The sequence below is a fragment of the Sabethes cyaneus genome, chromosome 2, assembly GCF_943734655.1.
Source record: "Sabethes cyaneus chromosome 2, idSabCyanKW18_F2, whole genome shotgun sequence".
Lineage (NCBI taxonomy): Eukaryota > Metazoa > Arthropoda > Insecta > Diptera > Culicidae > Sabethes > Sabethes cyaneus.
In genome coordinates this window covers 96,953,518-96,975,137 of record NC_071354.1, presented here as the reverse complement: position 1 = coordinate 96,975,137, position 21,620 = coordinate 96,953,518, and the positions used below count along the sequence as shown (strand labels likewise).

Genomic DNA, 21,620 nt, shown 5'->3' with positions numbered 1-21,620 from the left:
CTACAGGGGGGGCCCTGTAGTCGCAAGGTTACCGATTCTGTCTTGACAAGCGAGTGGTCGTGGGTTCGAATCTAAGTAGAATCAGGCCATTTGATGTTAAGTGACTTTAGCATGGGTTTATTCTCATGCCCCTCCACATCCTTCCTACTGCATTCTGCGTTTACTAACAATGAAAGCCTCTTGCTAGGGCAAGTTATAAGAGTTGGTACTTGCTTGAGGTGCGAATGAAGCCTCTTGTTCAAGGGCAAATTATAACTAGTCTCCGCACTTGCTCGCTTTAGAGCTAGATTGGTTGAAAAGTAGTAAGAAGCGTAGAGGGAAGAAGTAGTAAAAACACACCGACACGAAGTGCGGAACAACACCTGAACAAGATCACAATAGATCAAAGTGCTGGTCGTAGTGATAATATCCGCACACAAAAAAAAAAGGTTTACCACCTTCTCGTGATACCAACCGGTATACGAGCAACCTTAGCGGAGATCGGATAATCCATTTTCGGGCTAACCTTCCACATCGCCACCATAAAAAACCAATACGCAATGAAGGTCAAGAAAATTCGGACTACATGAAACATTAATTCGCGCAGCTCTAGGGCGAAACCAGTAATCAAAAGAAGGTTATAGTTGGCCGAATACGATGGGCAAAAGCATATTGCAAGAATGTCGGACAGTTGCGAAGATGGTTAATCCAGATGGAGCGAGATCTGGCGGCGAGTACACGGAGTCCGAGAAATTAGAAAGCGGCAGCTTACAACCGAGTTAATTGGAGAAATTTCGTTTATCAGGTTACGTCTTAGGAAAAAATCCAATTAAATAAATAAGATATTGCCGAGAAAACAAACGTGCCTATTTAAAGTCATGTAATGCGAAACCATCGACAAGCGCACAATAGGTAATCGGCAAGGCCGATGGACTCGACCTAGAAAGTCCTGTTATTCAGTCTAGATTGTTATATTGGAACAAAGGTTAATTATAACAATAAAACTGCAAAACGTAATTTATAAAAACTATATTATCTTTTAAGATGAATGCGTAATAGTTCTCGTTATTAATATATTATATTCATGAAACGAGATTCCAGGTATTCAGGTATCAGTCAAAGGTATCAGTCAGTTCAGAAAACGAGGGTTCAAAGATGAGTTTCAATTTTTGTTATTTTGCCTTCCATCAAATAGCTTAAATTTTGTTAAGGCTTGCAGTGAAAAACATTCGTTCCACTATAGCAGCTAAATAATCGTATACCAATCTCAGTTATTCTATCGCTCCCACTTTTTCTGGCGGCGGCAACTTGACGGATAAATCACTTGTTTCCAGAACGCCATTCTTTTCATTTTTTTGCAGTTTTTCCGAAAGCCATAGACCCTTCGGCTTGGTTTTAAAAATAGTGTTGCGACGAAAAGAGTTTTCAATTCCATTTCAACAGAGCCGTAAAGGATAACTACCAGCAAGCTTGCAAAGAAGTTGTATCTTGATTGCAGAAAGTTGAATCCAAATGATAGTGAGCTCTGTAAATGACTGTTAAAACTCTTTTTCTTGTGTCGATCCATCACTGTAATCAAAAGTTCAAAGGCAGAAATTCAAAATTTCAATCTTTGAAATTAGCTAACAAGACCGTGGTAATGCATGAGTAATGTGAATCGTTGCTATAATTTTTCAACAAATGATGATCTCGGGTTGATATCATATTTGCCGTAAAACGAAATATTGCATTGAAATCGCAATACATACATTAACGTTTCTGCTTAACTCAGCAGCTATGCCTTGCCAACGACAAATGTTTACCACAGAATTCAGGTTGTCAAAGTACATCTGCACTGACAGTTAATTGAGGTGTACTTTTACCTCCATCCTACTTTTGCCCTCCTTACTCTATACCTTGTTTTTTTTGCAATTTGTAGTTTACTCTATTAGAAAATTCATATCATTTCGTTAATAGACAGATTATTTATTGTATAAAACTTTAAGGTACGCCCACTCTGAAGAGTAAAACTTAATAATACCTATTTACCGGTTTGACTAATTATGGTAAATGATATGAGTTCTATTATATTCCTGCACAATTCAGCTGGAAAAAAATCAAATTAGCTACCACGAGGTAAAATTCATTTATACGTAGCAATCGTTGCAGTACGATAAACGACTGAAACAATATTTACGTCGCACAGCCATTATCCTGTCATCACGACCAGCAACATACGAACAAAGAAAAATTCCTCGCCAAGCTGATAACACACTTATCGATTACTCTCAATTCGACAACGACAGTAGCATCTTGCCTTGCTCCGCACGTTCGTTGACCCGACAGCTTTCTCAGCCCTTCGGTATGCCCCTCTCCTAAGCAAACAGAAGAGAGAAACGTTGCACTGTCGTATTATTTTTGGGAGTCCACTGAACGGAATATCTTTCATTCCACTTACCTCCAACCGGAGGGTTCGTGTTGGTAAATTTTGATTTAACTGCGCATTAAAACCGAGCACTCATCGGAATACGTAGATGACACTTATCTAGCATTTTAGGGGCATGTTTGCATTTAAGGTTTCCTTCTTGTAGAATAATAGTGCAAATAATAAAAACAGATATAAAAGTTAGCATAGTATTGAGCAATCAAAAGACAAACGATTCCGGTGCTCTCGTTTTTTGACTAAATAAAAATGTTCGTGTAATAAATCAATCGTTTGCAAAATAAGTACAGATTTACTTTCGACTATTTATGTATCGATTAAATCAGTTCACGTTAAAATTTCATTGGCCATTATGGGTTACATTTGGGCTCATTTGCAATCAGTCGTTTTTTATTTCCAAATATAAAACATTTTCAACGTATACAAACATACACAGGAAGTGTAAAATAAAAATCTGCGAAATATGCATTAACTACACTTAATTTCCAAACATAAATAAATAAAATCGATGCTGTGACCACCAACGATTCTCGAAGCCAAACAAAAGGGCTTTCATTGCGCTAAATCCGATGGGACAAGAAAGTGCTTACTGTTAATGCGAAACGATAACATTCCATTGCACTTTGCTTCGCATACTAAACTATGGGGAGCGAAATGGAACAGAACAGAAAGATGAAAATGCAGTCAATCGTGTGCGGTAAATGGAATAAACAGTCAAACTGAATGATTGATAATGTGTTTATTACCCGTTTCCTGATTAAACGGCTTTCGAAGGAGAATCTGCGCCAATAGTAAAAGAACGAACGTTCTTCAAAACGACGAGTTTACAGTTTTCCACTAAACTGTTTGTTGTTTGAAGTTTATGCTTTAGGATGTTGAACTGCTTAGTTAAGCATAGTGAAACAGAAACATGGGATCAATGAAGGTAGCAGCATTTATGTCAAGAACTCTCCAGTCAGTTCTACTACTATTGAATTTAAAAAAAATATATTTCACGACCGATCCGTGTCTAGAATACACTCTTTAACACAAACTATACGTAGCCCAAATATACCGAAGATACATATTTACAGCATTCTTCACTTTGTTTTTTACAGCATTCTTCACTTTGTTTAATTTCTCATGCACCAAAGCACTGAAGAAGGTTATAATCAAAGGCTATTACTGTGGCGAAAACCCATAGTAATGAATTTGGAGATACTGAATACGTATCATATACATTGTGGCGGTACCAATCAGCGAACAAATGAATTAATACATGGAGTCTGTAGCAATTATTGCAAGTTTGAGTAAGCTGATAGTTTTTTGATGTCACCGGCATACAACAATCGTGTGCCACAAGGTACTTTGTGATATCATTGATAAACATCGAAAACAGCAGAGATTCCAAGATGCTGCCTTGGGGGACTCCTGAATTGTTACAAAACCAGTTAGATAGTAACGTTCCCAGCTTCACAGCAAATCTACGATCCCATAGGTTCTATTATAACCATGCAACCATGTCTATCACACTTAGCACATAATATCCCATGATAGTCTATCATCACGATCGTAACGGGTGGCAACTAAAATCTTGGAATTTTTTTGCGACCTTTATGCTCAACAACAAACGAGCTCAGAGTGAAATGAGAGTATGTACGTGTTAGCTCTCTCTCTCTCCTCTTTCTGTTAATATGTACATTACGCCAAAAAAACACAATCGTTCCTTAATACCCATTCGATCCCATTTTTACCCAAGAACCACAACCCGAAAAATCTGTCTCAGTGCGCCCAATCGAAGATTTCTTCGGGATTTTGAGTTCCTTGGTGTATAAAAATAACTGGAGAACCACGAATTGCAAACAGTTGATTGGTAGAGTCAAGGGATGCATTCGCAAAGTTGACATGAAGGCTGTACACCGCTCCTGTTTTGACGTCAATCGAAAGCTTCGTCGAACAGCCGATTACGGACCGTTTTCAAATGTATACTAATTTTTTTTCAACAATGGATAATGTATCTTTAATTTCGGTAAATCAGATCTTCTTCGTGTATCTTTGTCTTTTTTTGACAGCTCGAGAAAAAAATTCTAAAATTTTAGTTGCCACCCGTTATTCCGCCTTCAGATCAGTGTATACAGTGTCAATCTGGAGAATCCGATCAAAGCAAAAAGAAGTGAACTGTAATAAATTGGCAGTTAGGGACCTACCAGGGAAGAATCCATACTGTGCTGTTAAAATATAATTTATTATGCCAAACATTAAACGATCGTAGGCAATGGCTTATAGAACTTTCGAGCAGGCGCACAAACAGTTAGATGTTTTGGAAAATGAAGTTTTTCGACCATAATCGAATTTTCCGTGATAGAAAAAAGTTTTTCCCACTTTTTTAGTTTCCCATCAACGTAGAAGACGTTATAAAAAGCTTTTTACGGACAACATTTGATATTTTTATTCAAAAATTTTTGTATTGCAATACTTGTTGTTATTGGTTTATTAGGACTTTTTAAACGCAAGGCGTTCATTCGAATCCTCATTGCAATATTTTGTTTAAGACCTATGTATGAATACAGTAATGTTTCGATTTTGTCAGCCCCATGTTGAATTTTGGGTTGACAGAATGGGAAAACTGACGAAATCGGGAAATTTTTCTTTCGATTTTTTTTCAAAATTCAAGATTTAAGACCTTGCAATATTGAAAACTTTACTAAACATTAAATTTTAACCCTGAATTGTTCAACCGAAAGCTCAGTCAACCGGGCACAGCACTCTTGTCCAAAACCTTTTTTGGTGCGCATTAGCTTTGAGCAGGAAAACTTGGTTTTAGGTTTATGGAACCTTTGGAAGAGTTTCTTAAAATTAAAAGTTCTATCGTCCAGCGGAATTCAAATTTTGATTAATCCCCCTAGAAGTGCAATAAAAAATTTATTTTCCTTCAGTTTTAATATAACACATTGATGTGTTCTGCAATGTTTTACAGCATATTATTACAAGAAATTTTGCTGAAGACAGTAACCTTCTATCTCTTCAGCAAAGATAGAAAAATCCTGTTTCTCATTAATGAAAAATTGTTAAAATCAGTTTTTCAATTCTAGCTGTTTTTGTAGTTGAGTTGTGTATGTCTTTTTCTTGTTTTACAAAGTTGTACAAATGCAAAAATACACAACATTACTCAATATAGTATCTTTGTTTGTTTACGAACTGTAACTTTTATTATAAAAATACCCTAATTTTGACCCCGAATTACTCGCAAGAAGGCATTATTTTATTCAAAAACTCTTTTAAGAAAACCAGAATAGTTCTAAGTAGGCTGAAAAGTTTTATCAATCATGTTTAAAAGCACAAAAGTTAAGCAAAATTTATAGGCTGACAAAATCGGGATAAAAAACTTATAAAATCGGGAGTAGACAAAATCGGAACATTACTGTATTTGAAATGGTCGAAAAAATTGAAGACTTTCTTCTGTAATTTTCTAAACAAATCTAAGGCTTGAAATTTTATAGATATTGCCCCAAAAACATTTTATTTTAATAGATTATACAACCAATATTCAAAATTCAGCCAACCGTTATATAGCTAATATGCTATAAACAAGCGTTTAATAAGGAATTATACAGCAAAAATTACTAGCTTTCTCCAGCAAGACTTCAGTCTTGATTAAATTTTAGTAGTATGTCGATAAAATTAATCGAAGCGAAGGGCAGGTTTTGCTCGTTCACAAAAATGTTTACTTTCAGGACGTTATTTGGCCTAGGATCAATCAAGTTGAATGTTTTCTGACCTATTGCGAAGGTATCCTTGTCACTTTTTTGAAACTGAAATAAACGGAATCGCAGGGAATTTTTCATTCTGTTACAGTTCATTGTTTGTTTTTACAAAGCTACGACAATAATAATAATTGGTTAGATACCTACCATTAATCTAAAATTTCCTATACTTTTGCAAATGAACGTGTCTGCTTTGGTAACTATATCCTTTAAAACCGTGATTTAATTGGAATTTTCATTCCAGAACGCATTTTTTCGACTTGTATCATACAAGACGCCGAAAGGTAAATTATATCAATTATAAAACAGAGAATATACAAAAACACTTGAAAATTTTGCTAAACGACTACAGCAGCTTACCTTAGCATCAATCACATCATTCGAATTTTTACCATCCTTAGCAGAGCTGCTGATCGGCAACGTCATAGAAGACATTGAACTACCGCCGGTAGCTGATGAACCATAACCGGTTCCTGCGGGGCTGCGCTTCCATCGACTGGACGTGAGATCTTTCGGTGACAGAGGACCGTCAACCACAACCGGGCGTCTTATCGCCGATTCTTCGCCATAATCCACATGCAAAATGTCTGGTGGAAATCCGTGCCGTACTGATAGAACCTTGCCACACAGATCCATCATCAGCAGCAGTATCATCGCCAAAACGATAGAACACCAACGGGGACGCGCCATTTTGATTTCTTTTTTCCTTTCCGACGAGTGCAAACAAAACCGCACTGGTAAACGACACTGGGACTTAAAACTTAGCTCCTGTAAAAAGGATACCTGTGTTTCCTTTGCTTCTTCGAAATTTGACTAAAAGAGAAATTTTTACGCTTCTTTCACCTGCACTTGCACACTGGAAAATTATATTTTATTTTCTTTATCGTATTCGCTCACCAGTATGAGACTTCGATCATTCCTTCACATACGATACTGCGCACTTTTGGTTTATTCCGTAAAAAATAAAGCTCTAGGTAGAGACTTTGCGAACGATTTAATCAAAATACTGCTAATTTTACCTATCTGAACGCTAAAAATTAGGCTCTACTAATCTGTAAACGCGTCGCACATCACACAAAACTATCAAACTTTCGATACTTTATCAAATGCTAAATGCTTCCTCAAAGAAATCTCACTGATGACTGACTGACCTGAGCTGACTGTAAGCTCTTTGCTGCTGCAGTGTGCAAGTCACATTCATTCATTCGCAAGGCAGTGACAAAGAATAATGTATAAAGAAAACGAAAAAACGAAAGCTCTGACACTGACACTGACAAGAGGCAAACTGAAACGTTATTCACAAAACAGAAATAAATACTTCCATTAAACTACCTAACAGTGATGGAAAAGTTCACGGCGACGTCTGTAACGGGAATAACATAAACTGAGCGCTGATTTGAAGCGCAGATCGTGTAGGGCTAAGAGATGAGCAAAGATTAGATACGAAGAGGCTGGTAATTGGGTTTGTTAGGATTTGGATTGATGTTGATATTCACCGTATTCTTGATATTAGTTATTCCTGCGGCAAAACATCTTCAGCGCTATCCCCAGGTTATGTCAAAACTTACCGTCGTAAGTGTAGGGTACTTTTTTTCAATTACGTAAACCTGCTTTTCCCACAACAACATAAAAGTGGCAGCGAGTGGTTTGTTCATATTGCTGTCATTCCTTTTAATGTGAGAACCTTCCAAAAGAAAGAGGAAATCAAAAGATACCATTTTTGATATTTGCATTTTTCGAACGCAACTTCGGTTCTATGATTTCTCCCTTAGTCCTATAATCACCCCTGGCAAATAACTTATGATCATTTATAATTAAAATATTCAAATAAATCTAATCAACTCAGCAGCAATATTAACGTAGTACAGTGGGATTTCGAATTTGGCATGGTTCGATTTTGGTGGATTTTGGCATGCCTCCAAAGCTATGCTTAAATATCAGTCAGTTTCCGCAGACATACTTTAAATGACGAAAAAATATTGCCCTTAATGTGTTCATGAAAAAAAGTTTGCGGTTTTAGAATGTTTCTGAACAATATTTTTCTTGCGTATAGGACTACGTCTTACCGCAGGTCGCTGAAAGCTTACTCACACCGCACAGATAGCTCTTGGAGGATTTTGTGAACATAAAGAGGTTGCAATCGTAGATTAATAACATTTAGTCAATGTATAACGCATTTACATTCGATTTTTTCATATCAAAAAAGGGTCTCGATTTTTGCACGGTTTCGATTTTAGCAACATAGGCGACACGCATTTGTTGCCAAATTCGAAATCCTACTGTATTAATATATTGCTAAAGTCTTTCTTAATCAACTTATGTCTGAAGTGAAATTCTTGGTGAAAATAGAGCGTTTCTTTTATGAAAAAGGTCAAATGTTTACGTTAGGCATTGACTCTTGAAACCCGTTTGTATCGTGGCCCAAAACGCCAAAACGGAGATGCAAAAACCAGGGGCCTCTCTGGCGCATATATATTTGTTTGTTTTATTGGGATAGGGGTCGCCAACAGCGGCGATTACAATTTTCAGATTACAATACATCAGAAAAAAACGGAAAAAACTTGAGAAAAATGTTTGCTGATTGCCTTGTAATCTGAGGTTTAAGAAGGTGTGGAATAAGAAGACATTTAATGGTTTTAGTAGCGAAAAATCGGAAAACGACGTCAAACTACAAAAACAAATTGCGTCGGACAAGGGGGTTTTCACTTTTCACTGGACAGATGACGAGACGAACGCTCGCGATACAGTAGCAGTAGCAGTGATGTGGTATGGCTGTGTTGGTGTTTACCTATCGGTGCAGATTGACATTCCATCATTTATAATGATAGTAGCCGACAAACATACGATTTTCTGCACAAAGTCGTATACCTGTATGATGCTGGTCGCGCTTAATCCGATCTTATCGTATAGAAAGATCTATATAAGTATATCATTTAAAATAATTCCTCAGTGCTTAAATTTAAATCGCCTCCAAAATGGAATGTATAAGCTGGTTTTGCGTATCGAATACGATTTTGTTGAATACATATCGCTACATAATTCCTATTTGTAACCTTACATATGAAAATGCTGGCTGGGCAATAGCTCCACTTAAACTACCGAAATTCTTCACTCGGATGTTTGATTTGCATAGCAAGGTGAGATTCTATTTTTCCCATTTCTTCTATAGATGATAGATCCAATTTTGAGGGAATTCCCTGCCTTTTATTTTGTTTTTATATGGTGGCATAACGGGTGACAAAATTTTAAAATTTTGGAATTTTTTTCTCAAGCTGTCAAAAAAAGACAAAGATACACGAGGAAGATCTGATTTACCGAAATTAAAGATACATTATCCATTGTTGAAAAAAAATTAGTGTAAATTTGAAAACGGTCTATAATCGGCTGTTCGACGAAGCTTTCGATTGACGTCGAAATAGGAGCGCGTTGTTCGGCCGTCATGTCAATTTTGCGAATGCATCTCTTGGTTCTACCAATCAACTGTTTGTAATTCGAGGCTCTTCCGTTATTTTTGTACACCAAGGAACTCAAAATCCCGAAGAAATCTTCGATTGGGCGCTCTGAGACAGATTTTACGGGTCGTGGTTTTTGGGTAAAACTGGGATCGAATAGGTATTCAGGAACGATTGGTTTTTTTGGCGTAATGCGGTGATGCTCTATCCAGCCCAAACACGTATTGTCCATCTGCAGCATGATGTTTTTGTAGAAACGGGATTAAAATTTCATTCAAACATTCGTCTGATGCATCTTAATTGATAGCCAAACCAGAGGGCTTGTTGTTGAAGAAACGAGAAAAGAGCGATGTCCTCCTGCGTCCATAATTTTGGCTGGTTTTCCACTACCTTGCTTGCGAATAGTTGTTGGGCATCTTAGGATATGGTAAACAGTCGAAGCCGCAACATATTCGCTTTTTAAATTTTGTACCGTAAACTTTTTCCCGAGATTTATGTGGAAGTTCATAGAAGTGTGCAACGCGCTCGCGGAATGCTTCTTGTTTTGACGCCATTTTAAGCAAAACTTGGCAAGCATAAACAAAACAAAAAATACTGACAGAAAGAGGAGAGAAAGAGCTAACACATACATACTCTCATTTCTCCCTGAGCTTGTTAGTTGTCGAGTATAGGGACCTCGAAAAAATTCCAAAATTTTAGTTGTCACCCGTTACATATATTTAGCAGAAATGTTGATTGCATGTTATCCGCATGCATATTCCATATAATATTTATGTTGATGTTTGTTCTAACAGCGGTGCAGGATTTTACGTGAGATAAAAAGAGAGGGAAGCATTTTTCCTTTTATCATCACGCATTCGTTCACTGTTCGCAATGAGATTTCCTGCAAGTGTGAGCAGCGTTCAAAAGCTCTTTTGCTGCCGGTAACGGCAATAAATCTCGCTTAGAGCATCTAATCAGCATTTCATAGTGCTTCAATGAACTTTTAATTCAGCATTAAGAATGCTATTTTAAAGTTGCTACGCATTGACAATGCTGAATTATAGCTTGCAACTTGCAAATATAGAGGAGTTTTCAAGCTTAATTCAGTGCATAGCGCTGATATGGGTACTCCAGAATAATCCAATATTTGTTACCGAACCTAATACCTGCCACTTCGTGTCATGTACAAGAAGTTGTTATCTCTTTTCATCTAAGTGACTGTGGTGACTGCATTATGGCCAATTCAGCTGGTTAGGTTCATACATTATAAATAGCATATTGTTACATTCCTCCCTTTTTTATGACTTGAGCCAGATAACGCTTTTACTCTATTCAAAGAAATCGGTAATAGACATACAGCAGCCTAAATAAACAGTATACAATCTCTGTTCTGTACTTATTTTACCTCCCACAATAGGACGTTTGATCCCATGTGAAATCGTTTAGTCATCCATCATTTGAACAGATGTAGCCACCTGTGGCCCAACAAACTGGCTTTCCTGACTTGTCGCTCATCACTAGCACTACACTACCTTACGCATCTTCAGTTGTGTCTCCATCTAGCCCATTTAAGTGCATATCGCTTTGCAGACATATTCCTTCCAGCTTCCCCTTCCCGACTGTACTCCGGTCCGCATCAAAGCAGACCACGAAGCTCCTGGACTCAGATCACACAGAAGAACAGCATCTCCCCTCATCAAAGTATAATCCTTAATGCAGCACTGCTCGCCGCCTACCTGTCCCCCACTTGCCAAATTTGGTTCCATTTGCTTGAATAGTTCTTGAATTATGCAGAAATTTGTATTTCATTTGTATGGCGAGCCTTCCTTCCTAAAAAGGGAAGGGGTTCTAATTCATCATAGAAAAGATTCTTGCCTTCGAAAACCCCCACATGCCAAATTTGGTTCTATTTGATTGATTTGTTAATAGTCTCGAGTTATGAGGAAATTTGTATTTTATTTGTAGCCCCTTCCTAAGGCGGGGAGGGATTCTAAATCACCATAGAAAAAAAAATCTCCAAAACTCCCAGACTCCAAAAACCTTCACATGCCAAATTTGGTTCCATTTGCTTGATAAGTTCTCGAGTTAAGAGGAAATTTCTATTTCATTTATGTAGGAGCCCCACATCCCCTCTTATAGAGGGGAGGGGTCATAATTCCTCTCCTAAAGAGGGGAGGGGTCTCCAATAACCATAAAAAAAATTTACCTCCAAAAACTCACACATGCCAAATTTGGTTTCATTTGATTGATCAGCTCTCTAGTTATGCAGAAATTTGTGTTTCATTTGCATGGCAGCTCCTCTCTTAGTGGGGGAGGCATCTCTTACCATCATAAGAACCTTCCCCGGCCCCAAAAGCCCCTACATGCAAATTTTCACACCGATCGGTTCAGTAGCTTTCGATTCTATAAGGAACATACGGATAAACGGACAGAAATCCATTTTTATAGGTATAGATTTGTATGGGAGCCCCCCCTCTTAGTGGGAGGAGGGGTCTCTAACCATCATAAAAACCTTCCCCGGCCCCAAAAACCCCTCCATGCAAATTTTCACGCCATCGGTTCAGTAGTTTTCGATTCTATAAGGAACATACGGGCAGACAGACAGAAAACCATTTATATATAGGTATAGATTTGTATTGGAGCCCCCATTCTTAGTGGGGGGAGGAGTCTCTAACCATCATAGGAACCTTCCGATATCGTTGAAGTAGACGAAGAAAAACCAAAGGCCCGAGATGGCTGCCTTGTGGGAACCCAGAGTAAGCAATGGAAAATCTCGCGATAATACCGTCGGCGATCGGGTTTTAAATTAAACAAAATGGCTTTACGTTGAAAGAAAAAAGACTATTATTCGCATGTTTATTCATTATGTTTTATTTTGAAATTTCAAAGTAGCGTTCCTTGATTTATTATTTTTTGATAACAATTAAATATTGATTTTTGCCTTTTAATATCAAGTAAAGTAGCTTGATATTCAGATATATAGCTTTTTTACATGTTTTACTTGTATCTTACTGTACGACTACAAAATAAAGGTAAATTGTGGATGTAAATATATCTTTAATCTTAGAATATTTAATTTGTTTTCCAAGGAAACTGCAGCTAGCGAAAATTGGACGCACTTGAAGCTTTTCAGAATGATCGTGTGTAGCGAAGTAATGATGCTAAGTTAGATGATGATTTCATGAGAGCTGCTTCCGGAACGCTGCCCGATGTAAGATGCGATTGATCAATTTTATCTGATTGATGCACAAGTTAGATCATCCCATTTTCAAGGCCAAGTGCACTTTCAAACTTGTGACGATATTTCACGTTTGTATTCGTTTCGTATTATTACTAAAAGCTACAAATGTTCTCACAAACTTTATTATTCTAATGTTAGCGGTATGCATTCTTTTTTCCGTTTTCTTTTGCGCGGAAGTAAAACAACCTAGTAATTTAAGGTAATATACTTTTATTCTTTTGTGTTTACTCATAAGCTGGCAGTTTAAAAATATACTTGATTGATTATATAATTTTGCTGTATAAAACAAATTGTTCCTTACATAGCATTGTAATATAATATAGTAAATTTTGTATGCTTTGTTGCATCAACGCTGCTCCGTTTGTGGGTCGCACTTACTTAATTAGATAGTTTTGAAATAAATAATGTGCAGTACAAGCTATAAATAAACAAAATAATTCTTACAGATTTTGTTTATTCCCGCAAAACAATTATATTTTATTTGACGAAAGACTGAAATGGATTTCAGTTCCTATAATATTGCAATTACAATTTTTATTCAGCGTTGTTCTTAGTCTATTAACAAATAAAGGGCCGATGTTGAAACTTTAACATACTTTTTTTACTTTTTATTTCACCACTTTCATTCACAGCTTTTCCAAAATCTTAAATTGCATCGGCCGAATTATTTTTGTTTGTATCTCTAGAAGACAAGTAGCTATAGACTATTTTTTTCATTTACTGATGTCAACTTAAGCCCTAAATGAAATGAATTTAAAAGTGACAGTAACCATTATGCAACGTTAACTGTTTCTTTTCCTTCTCTGTGTAAAAGAAAACCGAAAGGTGTTTTCTTCTTCACTTAGAAAACCCAATCAAACTCCCTCACAGTGATGCATTCTGTTCTAATTATTCTATTGTGCATACGAATTGCGTAGTAGTACTTTGAAAAGTGTGTCATAGGCATAAAACTTATTCATTGGATAAAGCAACTTTAAACGCATGCTATTTTCTATCGGCAAGCTTGATGACATACTAAGCGGTTGAACACATTTATGCCCTAAATAAACGTTTTAGTATTTTATCAGCGAAATTTCAATCTAAGTGCACAAGTTCGTGTAGCTTTACAGGGAAAAAAATGAACTTAATAATTCCAAACTTTGTTCCCTTGTCATGACGGCAAAATATAGCAGCTCGTTCGTGTGTTCGTATCCGCTTGATTGTACCAATGGTTCTTCAAATTTCTTTTCTCGCGAAACGAAACCGAAGAAGTGGGTTCAATATTCAATAAAAGGTTTGCTCAACGTTCAATAATATAAAATAAATAAAAGTTTTATTTTATAGAGACTATTTGCTATACAAATTTTGTAGTTAAAATTAATCTTTTCGTCACGTTCTTACACATGTAGGAATTTTCATTTTGGTTCCAAATCAGCTTTAGCAGAGCGTTACTTTGTTTAAAGTGTTCTTAATTCGACAACGACTTTAGTTACACTTATCTTAACATTGTTTTTTTTTGTATTTTTTAAAGTTCTAACTTGTATTGCGAAGACGCTGTTCATTTTGCAAAGTTCTTATAATCGATAGGTACTCGAAAGATAGCCTATTATTATTACTCGCGCGTTACGATGTGACAATGATGGATGAATTTCCGTGAAAGTGAGAAGATCCCAAAATCACTTAACATTGATAAAATTGATTGCAATGAAATGTTTTCGCTATATGCAGTTGCAGTTATTCACTGGACTGTGTCGACGTCAGTCATCGACGTTTGTAGCGTCATTCCTGACGGGTGTAATTTGAAACGTTCACGTTAAATCAAAATACTAGTCATTACTATCATGGTTCACAGCTTGCTGACGCCTCCAAATGTTGCGCTTAGGTTGCCTGTTTTTTGTAGCTGTGGTGAAGAGTACGTACATAACCTCGTCGTTTGTTACTATTAACTAATTAAAACAGAAGAAGGTCGTCCAATTGGGTTTAGTACAGATTTTGTTGATCACTTCTCAAGCTTTTTTGCGTGGATGTGTCGAATATCGGATCATGTATGTTTTTGTAAAGTTTTTAACTGTAATTAAATGAAAGAAAATGAAAAAGAAGAAAGAGGTACAATTAAAGATTATATAATTTTGATGTTTTGCAATTCTAAATTGTTATTTTGGTCGTGAACGGCGAGCACAAATGCAAATGCGTTTTTTAAACTTAGATTTTTAATACCGTTTGAGCAACTGAAGGTAGAGCAAGTCTTATTAAAACCAAAAAAAAATCATGTATTTTCTTACTATACAAATTTACTTATAGTATAGCTGAGCTTACCGACATGAATTCAATTGACGATGTGAAATTAAACACCGTCAAAACGATTAGTTGATTTTTAGTTTATCAAGTAATCATTGCTCAAAATTATCGCACAAAATCGTCCAATAGGTTTCAAAAAATTATTATTTTTTTCATGAAGATATTTAGTGGATATAGAAACGAAAACGGTACACGGCTGAATAGATAGTGGTTTTCATGTTCTTATCCAGCAACTTCTATCCCTGTCTGGGACGTAGGTGCCGGGAGGCTATGGTGAGTCGGACACGTCGCGAAGAGAGGGTCTTAACCGTGCAGAAAATTTCACGGATTTCCGAGGACTTTCGACCCAAACATGTACGATAATCTTGATAAATACCCTAGTTAAGAGCAGCTAGGTAGATATATTCTAACAGTGAATGTATTAGCCCGATTTCACACTACTTTGAATTCAATAATTTTACTTATAGAGCATACGAAGTAGGTACGAAAGAAAAAATATTTATCTGTAAATTGCATTAACTTGCTTTCAGATTTTACGTCGACCATTTTGAAACTCCCGATTGTTTCGAAATTAGTCCATTTTTATATCGCATTTACTTACATTCGTGCTATACGGACGAACCCTTACTACCAATTTTAATACAAAGCATTTTAAAGAAAACTAAACAACATGCAGCACACAAGAAAATTAGTCCTAAAATGATTAATGGCTTGAAATTGTGCAAATGTAATAAATTATAAAGTGAACTCAAAGTTGATTCTACAGTGATCGTGGTGTGTAAAAAGTGACTAAACTATAGGGTCTTATCTGCAGAAGAAGAGTATTGTTCCGTTGGGTGTTTTTGTTACCGGTTAACAAAGAAAAACTAAAGCACGATTAACTTATAAAAATAAAATTTGTCTTAATAACAAGCCAACAACAAAAATAGAGCAAACGAAAAATTGATTCATACCGGTCACCAGTCCGAAAAATAAAATGTTTCGAAGAACAATACTGATGCTATTTTTTTGTTTTATTGGATGATGGAACGTGATGGTAACGGGATATATTATGATGGAATCCAAAACCAAGAAACACAATTACCCAAAAATGGAGGTACTGATTATCTCACAACAACAAATCGCAAACATAAAACAAATCCGGCCGGTAGCTTAAGCAATCAACGTAGTATGTTGATGATTGTAGTATGATACGAAACGGAAATCAAAATGAAAAAGTTACCAAGTTTTTTTTTTCAAATTTGCGATTAACTCGCACCCGTTTTTTGAGACATTAACATCTAACTTGTCGGAGGGATAGAAAAGTTTAAAACTGTCAATAATTGCGAAAGAAACTCGAAAAATAAATTTTTCAATATACGCGAAGAGATATTTGCACGTGGATTTATGGGGCGTGTGTTTGGTGTGAGTATATGGACTTTTGAAGGGGAAGAAGGAGTAAAATTCAATTTACTTTTTCTTCAGTGTAAAGAATGACCGTCTCTTTTGTTCATCCTTTTGGGATGACGCGGGTAGCGTTAACGAACGGCCTTCACCGCTAGCGTCAAGCTCGCACTGGGTTTTCAAAGCAGTTACCCATTGATTCATTTCGGCATCATCATGACACTGCAGCAGGAATTCTCCGCCATTCGACAATCTGAAATTGGAAAATGATCACGTTATTAAACTAAACCTCATCTATGCAAACCCGTCGGTTTACGTACTTTATTCTGAACACATGCTTCTTCTTGGTGTAATCTGTGGCGATTTCGATTTGAGCTCCCTTCAGCTCCAGTGGCGGTTCACCACGGAACGTCTGCTCCGGTACGGATTTGGATGATTTCTGATCCTTGAAAAATGCCAAACGACCATTACGCGCGACAGAGTAGACCTGAAATATGAATTCAACATTACGTTTTAAGTTTAGCTAACTAACAACAAGGAACGATTTCTGAGCGTCTGTTCTCCATATTAGGAGCGGCTCAAAACGGCGTTTGAATTTCATGTTAGATATCAGTGTGGGATTCAAAAAAAAAGTGCTGTCGGCGATGACCTTCCAACGGCAAAGAACAAAGAACAAGGAAATTCTGATCTGAACAATCGGACGAAAACGGACGGTATATTGGAAACTCAAGATGTGAAACTGCCGATCTCTCAGCTTCCAAGAGAGCATACGAGTGCTCTTCAACGTATTGAAAGGCGGTAAATTCGACGTGTTGCAAGATATATTCTGGAAGGGTTCAACGGCACATACATTCAGGAATCTTTTTTTTTTTATTTGAATGTGAATGTGATGTGAATACGGTAACTGCCCAGGTCGATCAGGGGCCCTATTCTCACAGTCACCTCACCTAATTTTTTTGAGTGAGAGCACAATTTACGATTCCGAGAGTCACCTAGGTGACTCCACTACCTGGGAGACTGTACAAATCAAATGGGGCCTGTTAGGTGAGGTGAGGGTGACTGTGAGAATAGGGCGTGTGAGAGAAGTGAGGTAAGGTGAACGAAGACCGTCTAGGAGTTTGTTCAAACACCATCAAAATGCAAATTTTCTACCAGAAACCCACGCATCCTGCAAAGCTTTATGCCGTATGTCAGGATGAATAAAATTGTATCTTGAAGGACGATCGTGAGGTGACTGAAAGGTGGAAGCAGCATTTCGTCGAACGCCTGAATAGCACCACGGCAGAGAATCATGACCTTAAAGCGCTCACCCGAAACATCTACCGCCGACTCTCACTAATTTCGAACTGATTTGTGGAAAGCTATCAGGCCGGTTTTGTTGAAGGACGGTCAACGACGCACCGAATCTTGAAACTGCGACAAAGCCTGCAAAAAGGTCGTGAATTTCCGGGAAGCTGATCAGACTGACTAAGGCTACAATGAATGGTAAGCAGCGCGGTGTGGGTATGGAGAATTGGCAGGTTCATATGAATCCCACGGGGGGCTTGTGATGATCTCTCTTGCCTGCTGTTTAACATAGTGCTATTAGTAGCGCTCCTTAACGATAGAACGATAAGTTCGGGGTAATTGATGAGTTTCACTACCTCAACTTTTCGGTGATCGCGGACAGCGCCACCAGCTGTGAGAATGGAAGGCATATCATCAGCGGATCATCAGTCGTGCTTATTATAGACTTCACAAGCAATTTCCGTTGAATAGAATAAAGTATACCCAGTACAAAACGTTCATTAAACCGATTGTTATCTACCGGTTTGAAACGTGGACAGACAATGGTCGAGGAGTATCTGTGAATGCACTATAGAAGAACGAAGTATGAATCATGAATGACTAAGACTGTATGAATACAGTGTGCAGAGTATGTTGCAAGAATGATGGACAATTACCCTGTGAAGGTGGTGTCCGGTGGTGTCAGGAGTACAGAGATCAAGGAGGTGGTTTTGTATGCCAGAAGGGCATTGGGTTAAAAGGCCGGTCTGCGCCAGTCTTAAAGTCAAGCCAGGCACTAGAGAGAAAAAAAAGACATAGCAAAACTTTCAATGAGAGCGCACTTTTATTAGATGGTTTCGAATACCCAACTGTAGTGACATATCATATCAGGTACGGGTTTTACACATAATGATGTATTCGAAAAACTATGTTGTAGCGTTATTTAAGAAACGTTCAAGATTTTCAGAATGTTATCTTTCTCGTTCGCTCCAACGCTGTTTGATCCTAGCGCTGGCTCAGCCCTAATGATCGTCTTTTGTGGCAGGCCCCGATTGCTGTATCACAGTTTACGGACCGATCATACCCATTAATGGAATTAAGCCAGATAAATGTAATCATGTGCCCCAAATCGGTACTCATGGTTATCAGGTATCAGCATCTTTGACTCGAGCAGCACGTTCCTCACATGGTTACATGGTTTATAAAGCCAATGACCGTTTTGAGATTCAGGCTTCATACCTGATATGGAGTAAGAAGGAAACTTCATCAAGGAGGTTAGACCAGATGGCGCGAAATTTGGCGGTGAGTACACGATGTTCAAAAATTTGATAAGCAGTAGCCAAACCAAGAAAATTGGAAGAATGTTTTTAGCAGGTCATGTCGTAAGATGGAAAGCCAATTAAATCTATTTGTATGTATGTTCCGCCATAACTCAAGAACGCCATGGCCGTTTACCACCAAACTTGGCACAAATGTTCTTTGACATTAGGGAATCAACATTGGAAGGTTGACTAAGGGGGGGTAGCGGTGGTTCCTACCAAGGGGTAGAGATTTAAATAAGTAAAAATGGCGACGTTTCTCTTGCATTTAGTTCAATGACAGTTGCGCAAGGGGCTGTGAGACAAGAAAGTGGAGGGGTTATGGAGGGGATTAACAGAGGAGGGTGGGGTTTCTCAGGGGTTCCCGAGGAGTTATGTATGGAAAAAAGGATTTCTATTCCGTTATAGGAGGTTGGCTGGAAGAGAGCCAACAGGGGATGAGGAACAAGAGTATGAATGTATGTTGCACCATAACTCCAGAACGCCTGGAAGGTTTTTCATCAAACTTGGCACACATGTTGTTTGACATAGAAGAATTACCGCAGAAGGGTTGACAAAAACGGGGCAGTCTCTTACAAGGGGGCAGGAGGCTTCAAAAGGATTAAGGGATGCGTTTTCCTTGCATTAGGAACGACAGCAATTGTACAAGTGGCTGTATGACAAGATGGGATTTCTAAAAGAGTAGAACATGATGGCCACTGAAAAGGGGGGGTTTAAAACGTAAAAAAGGTTTTGTCTCGCTTTATATAGATTATCGAAAAGAAGACAGATTTACAAGTGGCTGGAGGACAACAGAAGGGAAGCTGACAAACGTTATAGACTCATTCAAATGAAGAGAGAGGGTTTTGTTTCTGGCATCCTGAGAACTTTTGTTACAATAACAGATGTACAAGTAGCTGAGGCAAAGGGGCCCCGAGTTAGATCGGGCAATCAGCTAGTAAATAATAACTACTAACAAAAATCTTACCTTGTCCCAAGACCTGTTGGTTGACTTCTTAGTAGTCGATTCCCATTCATGTTTCCGGGTTAGAATACCTTCCTGAACACCCTCATCAGTACCTCCCGGACTCGGGCGATCTAATCAAAATTAAATAAAAGTAAGATTAATTTACTGTATGGCAGATAGGATAAAATTTTCAGATTTAAAGTATTGAAGGCCAACTAGAGATATAAAATTCATACTTTTTTAATTAGACAAAGACTGCTTATAGAAACTGATCGTATTGGTTCGTATTTGAACAAAACTTAATTCCGGTGTTTATCTACTTCTGCTGCTGAGAAAAATTATTTGCATTCGCACAGAACCGATGAATGATTGGAAAGCTACACACTGCAAAAATCTACTAGTTCTAAACGTACATACATATCATGCAGAACATATTGACTTTTACAAAATGGATATGAACAAATATTACGAATGAGCGCAACAGTGCAAGAATAAAACAAATAATGCAATACCTCCTTCGTCGTCGGATACTTCGGCTTTGGAGCTTCCGCGTTTCCAGCGGAAACTCCGGAATGGACTCTTAGAACGAGATCTTCGGCTGATTTTCGATGCAGAAGCGCTGGCAGTACTCGCAGATCGCTCTTTAGGTGTCGCTGAGTGCCTCCTCGGAGTACTGGTGCTGGGTGTATCAGTGCCAGCTATTTGACACATTTTTTTTGTGTTTGTATTAGCATAGAGCATTGAATGATGAGATGTTCAAAGACAGGCACAAAGTAAAAATAAAATAAAAGATGACACAAAAACGCACAACACAGAAATTGAAATTTCAACATTTTTTATGGAACCGCCAATTGATTTCCAGCACCGACTAATGTTTATTTCCATAAGTAGAGTAATTAGCGCTGACCGATCCAATATTGAGTTGCCGATAACGGCAAAATAGAAACCCTGAACCGATACTTACTGGAGGCATATTTAGGCACCGTACCCGTTCTTGAACTAGTTGTTCTTGGAACTTGCGCAGGCAAGCTCACACTGCCAGGTCTAGGTTTTGCATGCACTATACATTATCGTTCCATAGAACCACGTTAATTGTATGAAATAAAACAAAACATGCCTTATTAATTAATAAATACAAAACGAAACTATAATAGAAGCGGTTAAAAAGCGTATTTGCTAAATACTTACTTATTACTAGCTTACCTGAAAACCAACCACCTTTTCTAAGCATCTAAGTTTTATCATGCGAGCTATGAAATGAGAATGATTACCGAAAAAACACAAGCAATGCAGCAACTTTAAATACGTAATTTAAAGTATAATCCCGATAAATGCATAATTAATTGTGCTCCACACCAATAGTGATTTGAAATAAACAGATGTTTTCAGGCTATGATTCAACTATTGCATTAATGTGCTCCACCTTCTCTACAAAATTTATTCTTGAAAAACTTTAATTAGTAATATTGTTTTGCGGACTTCCCATGTTTCGACACTGATAATTTGCTATTATTTTGATAATCCATTGCACAGAAATCACAGAGCTAGATTCGTCGACATGTGACTATCGATGTTTCACCCTCTATTTAGGTGTGAGAACATCAGTGAGT

The 21,620-nt window shown here is 37.6% G+C and overlaps 2 protein-coding genes across 6 annotated transcripts in view; both read right to left on the bottom strand.

The window, feature by feature from the left end:
• Nucleotides 1–7,299, bottom strand: part of LOC128733782 (sortilin-related receptor-like) — a 34,826-nt gene extending 27,527 nt beyond the window's left edge. The window contains exons 1-2 of one of the 2 annotated variants that reach the window (XM_053827575.1): nt 6,988–7,299; nt 6,505–6,912 (exon numbers count right to left, since the gene is read on the bottom strand). In XM_053827575.1, the coding sequence (XP_053683550.1) occupies nt 6,505–6,834 (330 nt within the window). In that variant the 5' untranslated portion in view covers nt 6,835–6,912; nt 6,988–7,299. Of the gene's footprint in view, nt 1–6,504; nt 6,958–6,987 lie in introns of both variants that reach the window. The other variant, XM_053827574.1, reaches the window with a different exon arrangement.
• A 5,153-nt stretch (nt 7,300–12,452) lies between these two features.
• LOC128738421 (spectrin beta chain) overlaps nt 12,453–21,620 on the bottom strand; it is a 57,485-nt gene continuing 48,317 nt past the window's right edge. Inside the window, exons 7-12 of one of the 4 annotated variants that reach the window (XM_053833522.1) lie at nt 20,975–21,070; nt 20,523–20,708; nt 20,032–20,141; nt 16,800–16,966; nt 16,550–16,732; nt 12,453–14,866 (exon numbers count right to left, since the gene is read on the bottom strand). In XM_053833522.1, the coding sequence (XP_053689497.1) occupies nt 14,863–14,866; nt 16,550–16,732; nt 16,800–16,966; nt 20,032–20,141; nt 20,523–20,708; nt 20,975–21,070 (746 nt within the window). In that variant the 3' untranslated portion in view covers nt 12,453–14,862. The remainder of the gene's footprint in view (nt 14,867–16,549; nt 16,733–16,799; nt 16,967–20,031; nt 20,142–20,522; nt 20,709–20,974; nt 21,071–21,620) is intronic. The other 3 variants (XM_053833524.1, XM_053833525.1, XM_053833526.1) reach the window with 3 other exon arrangements.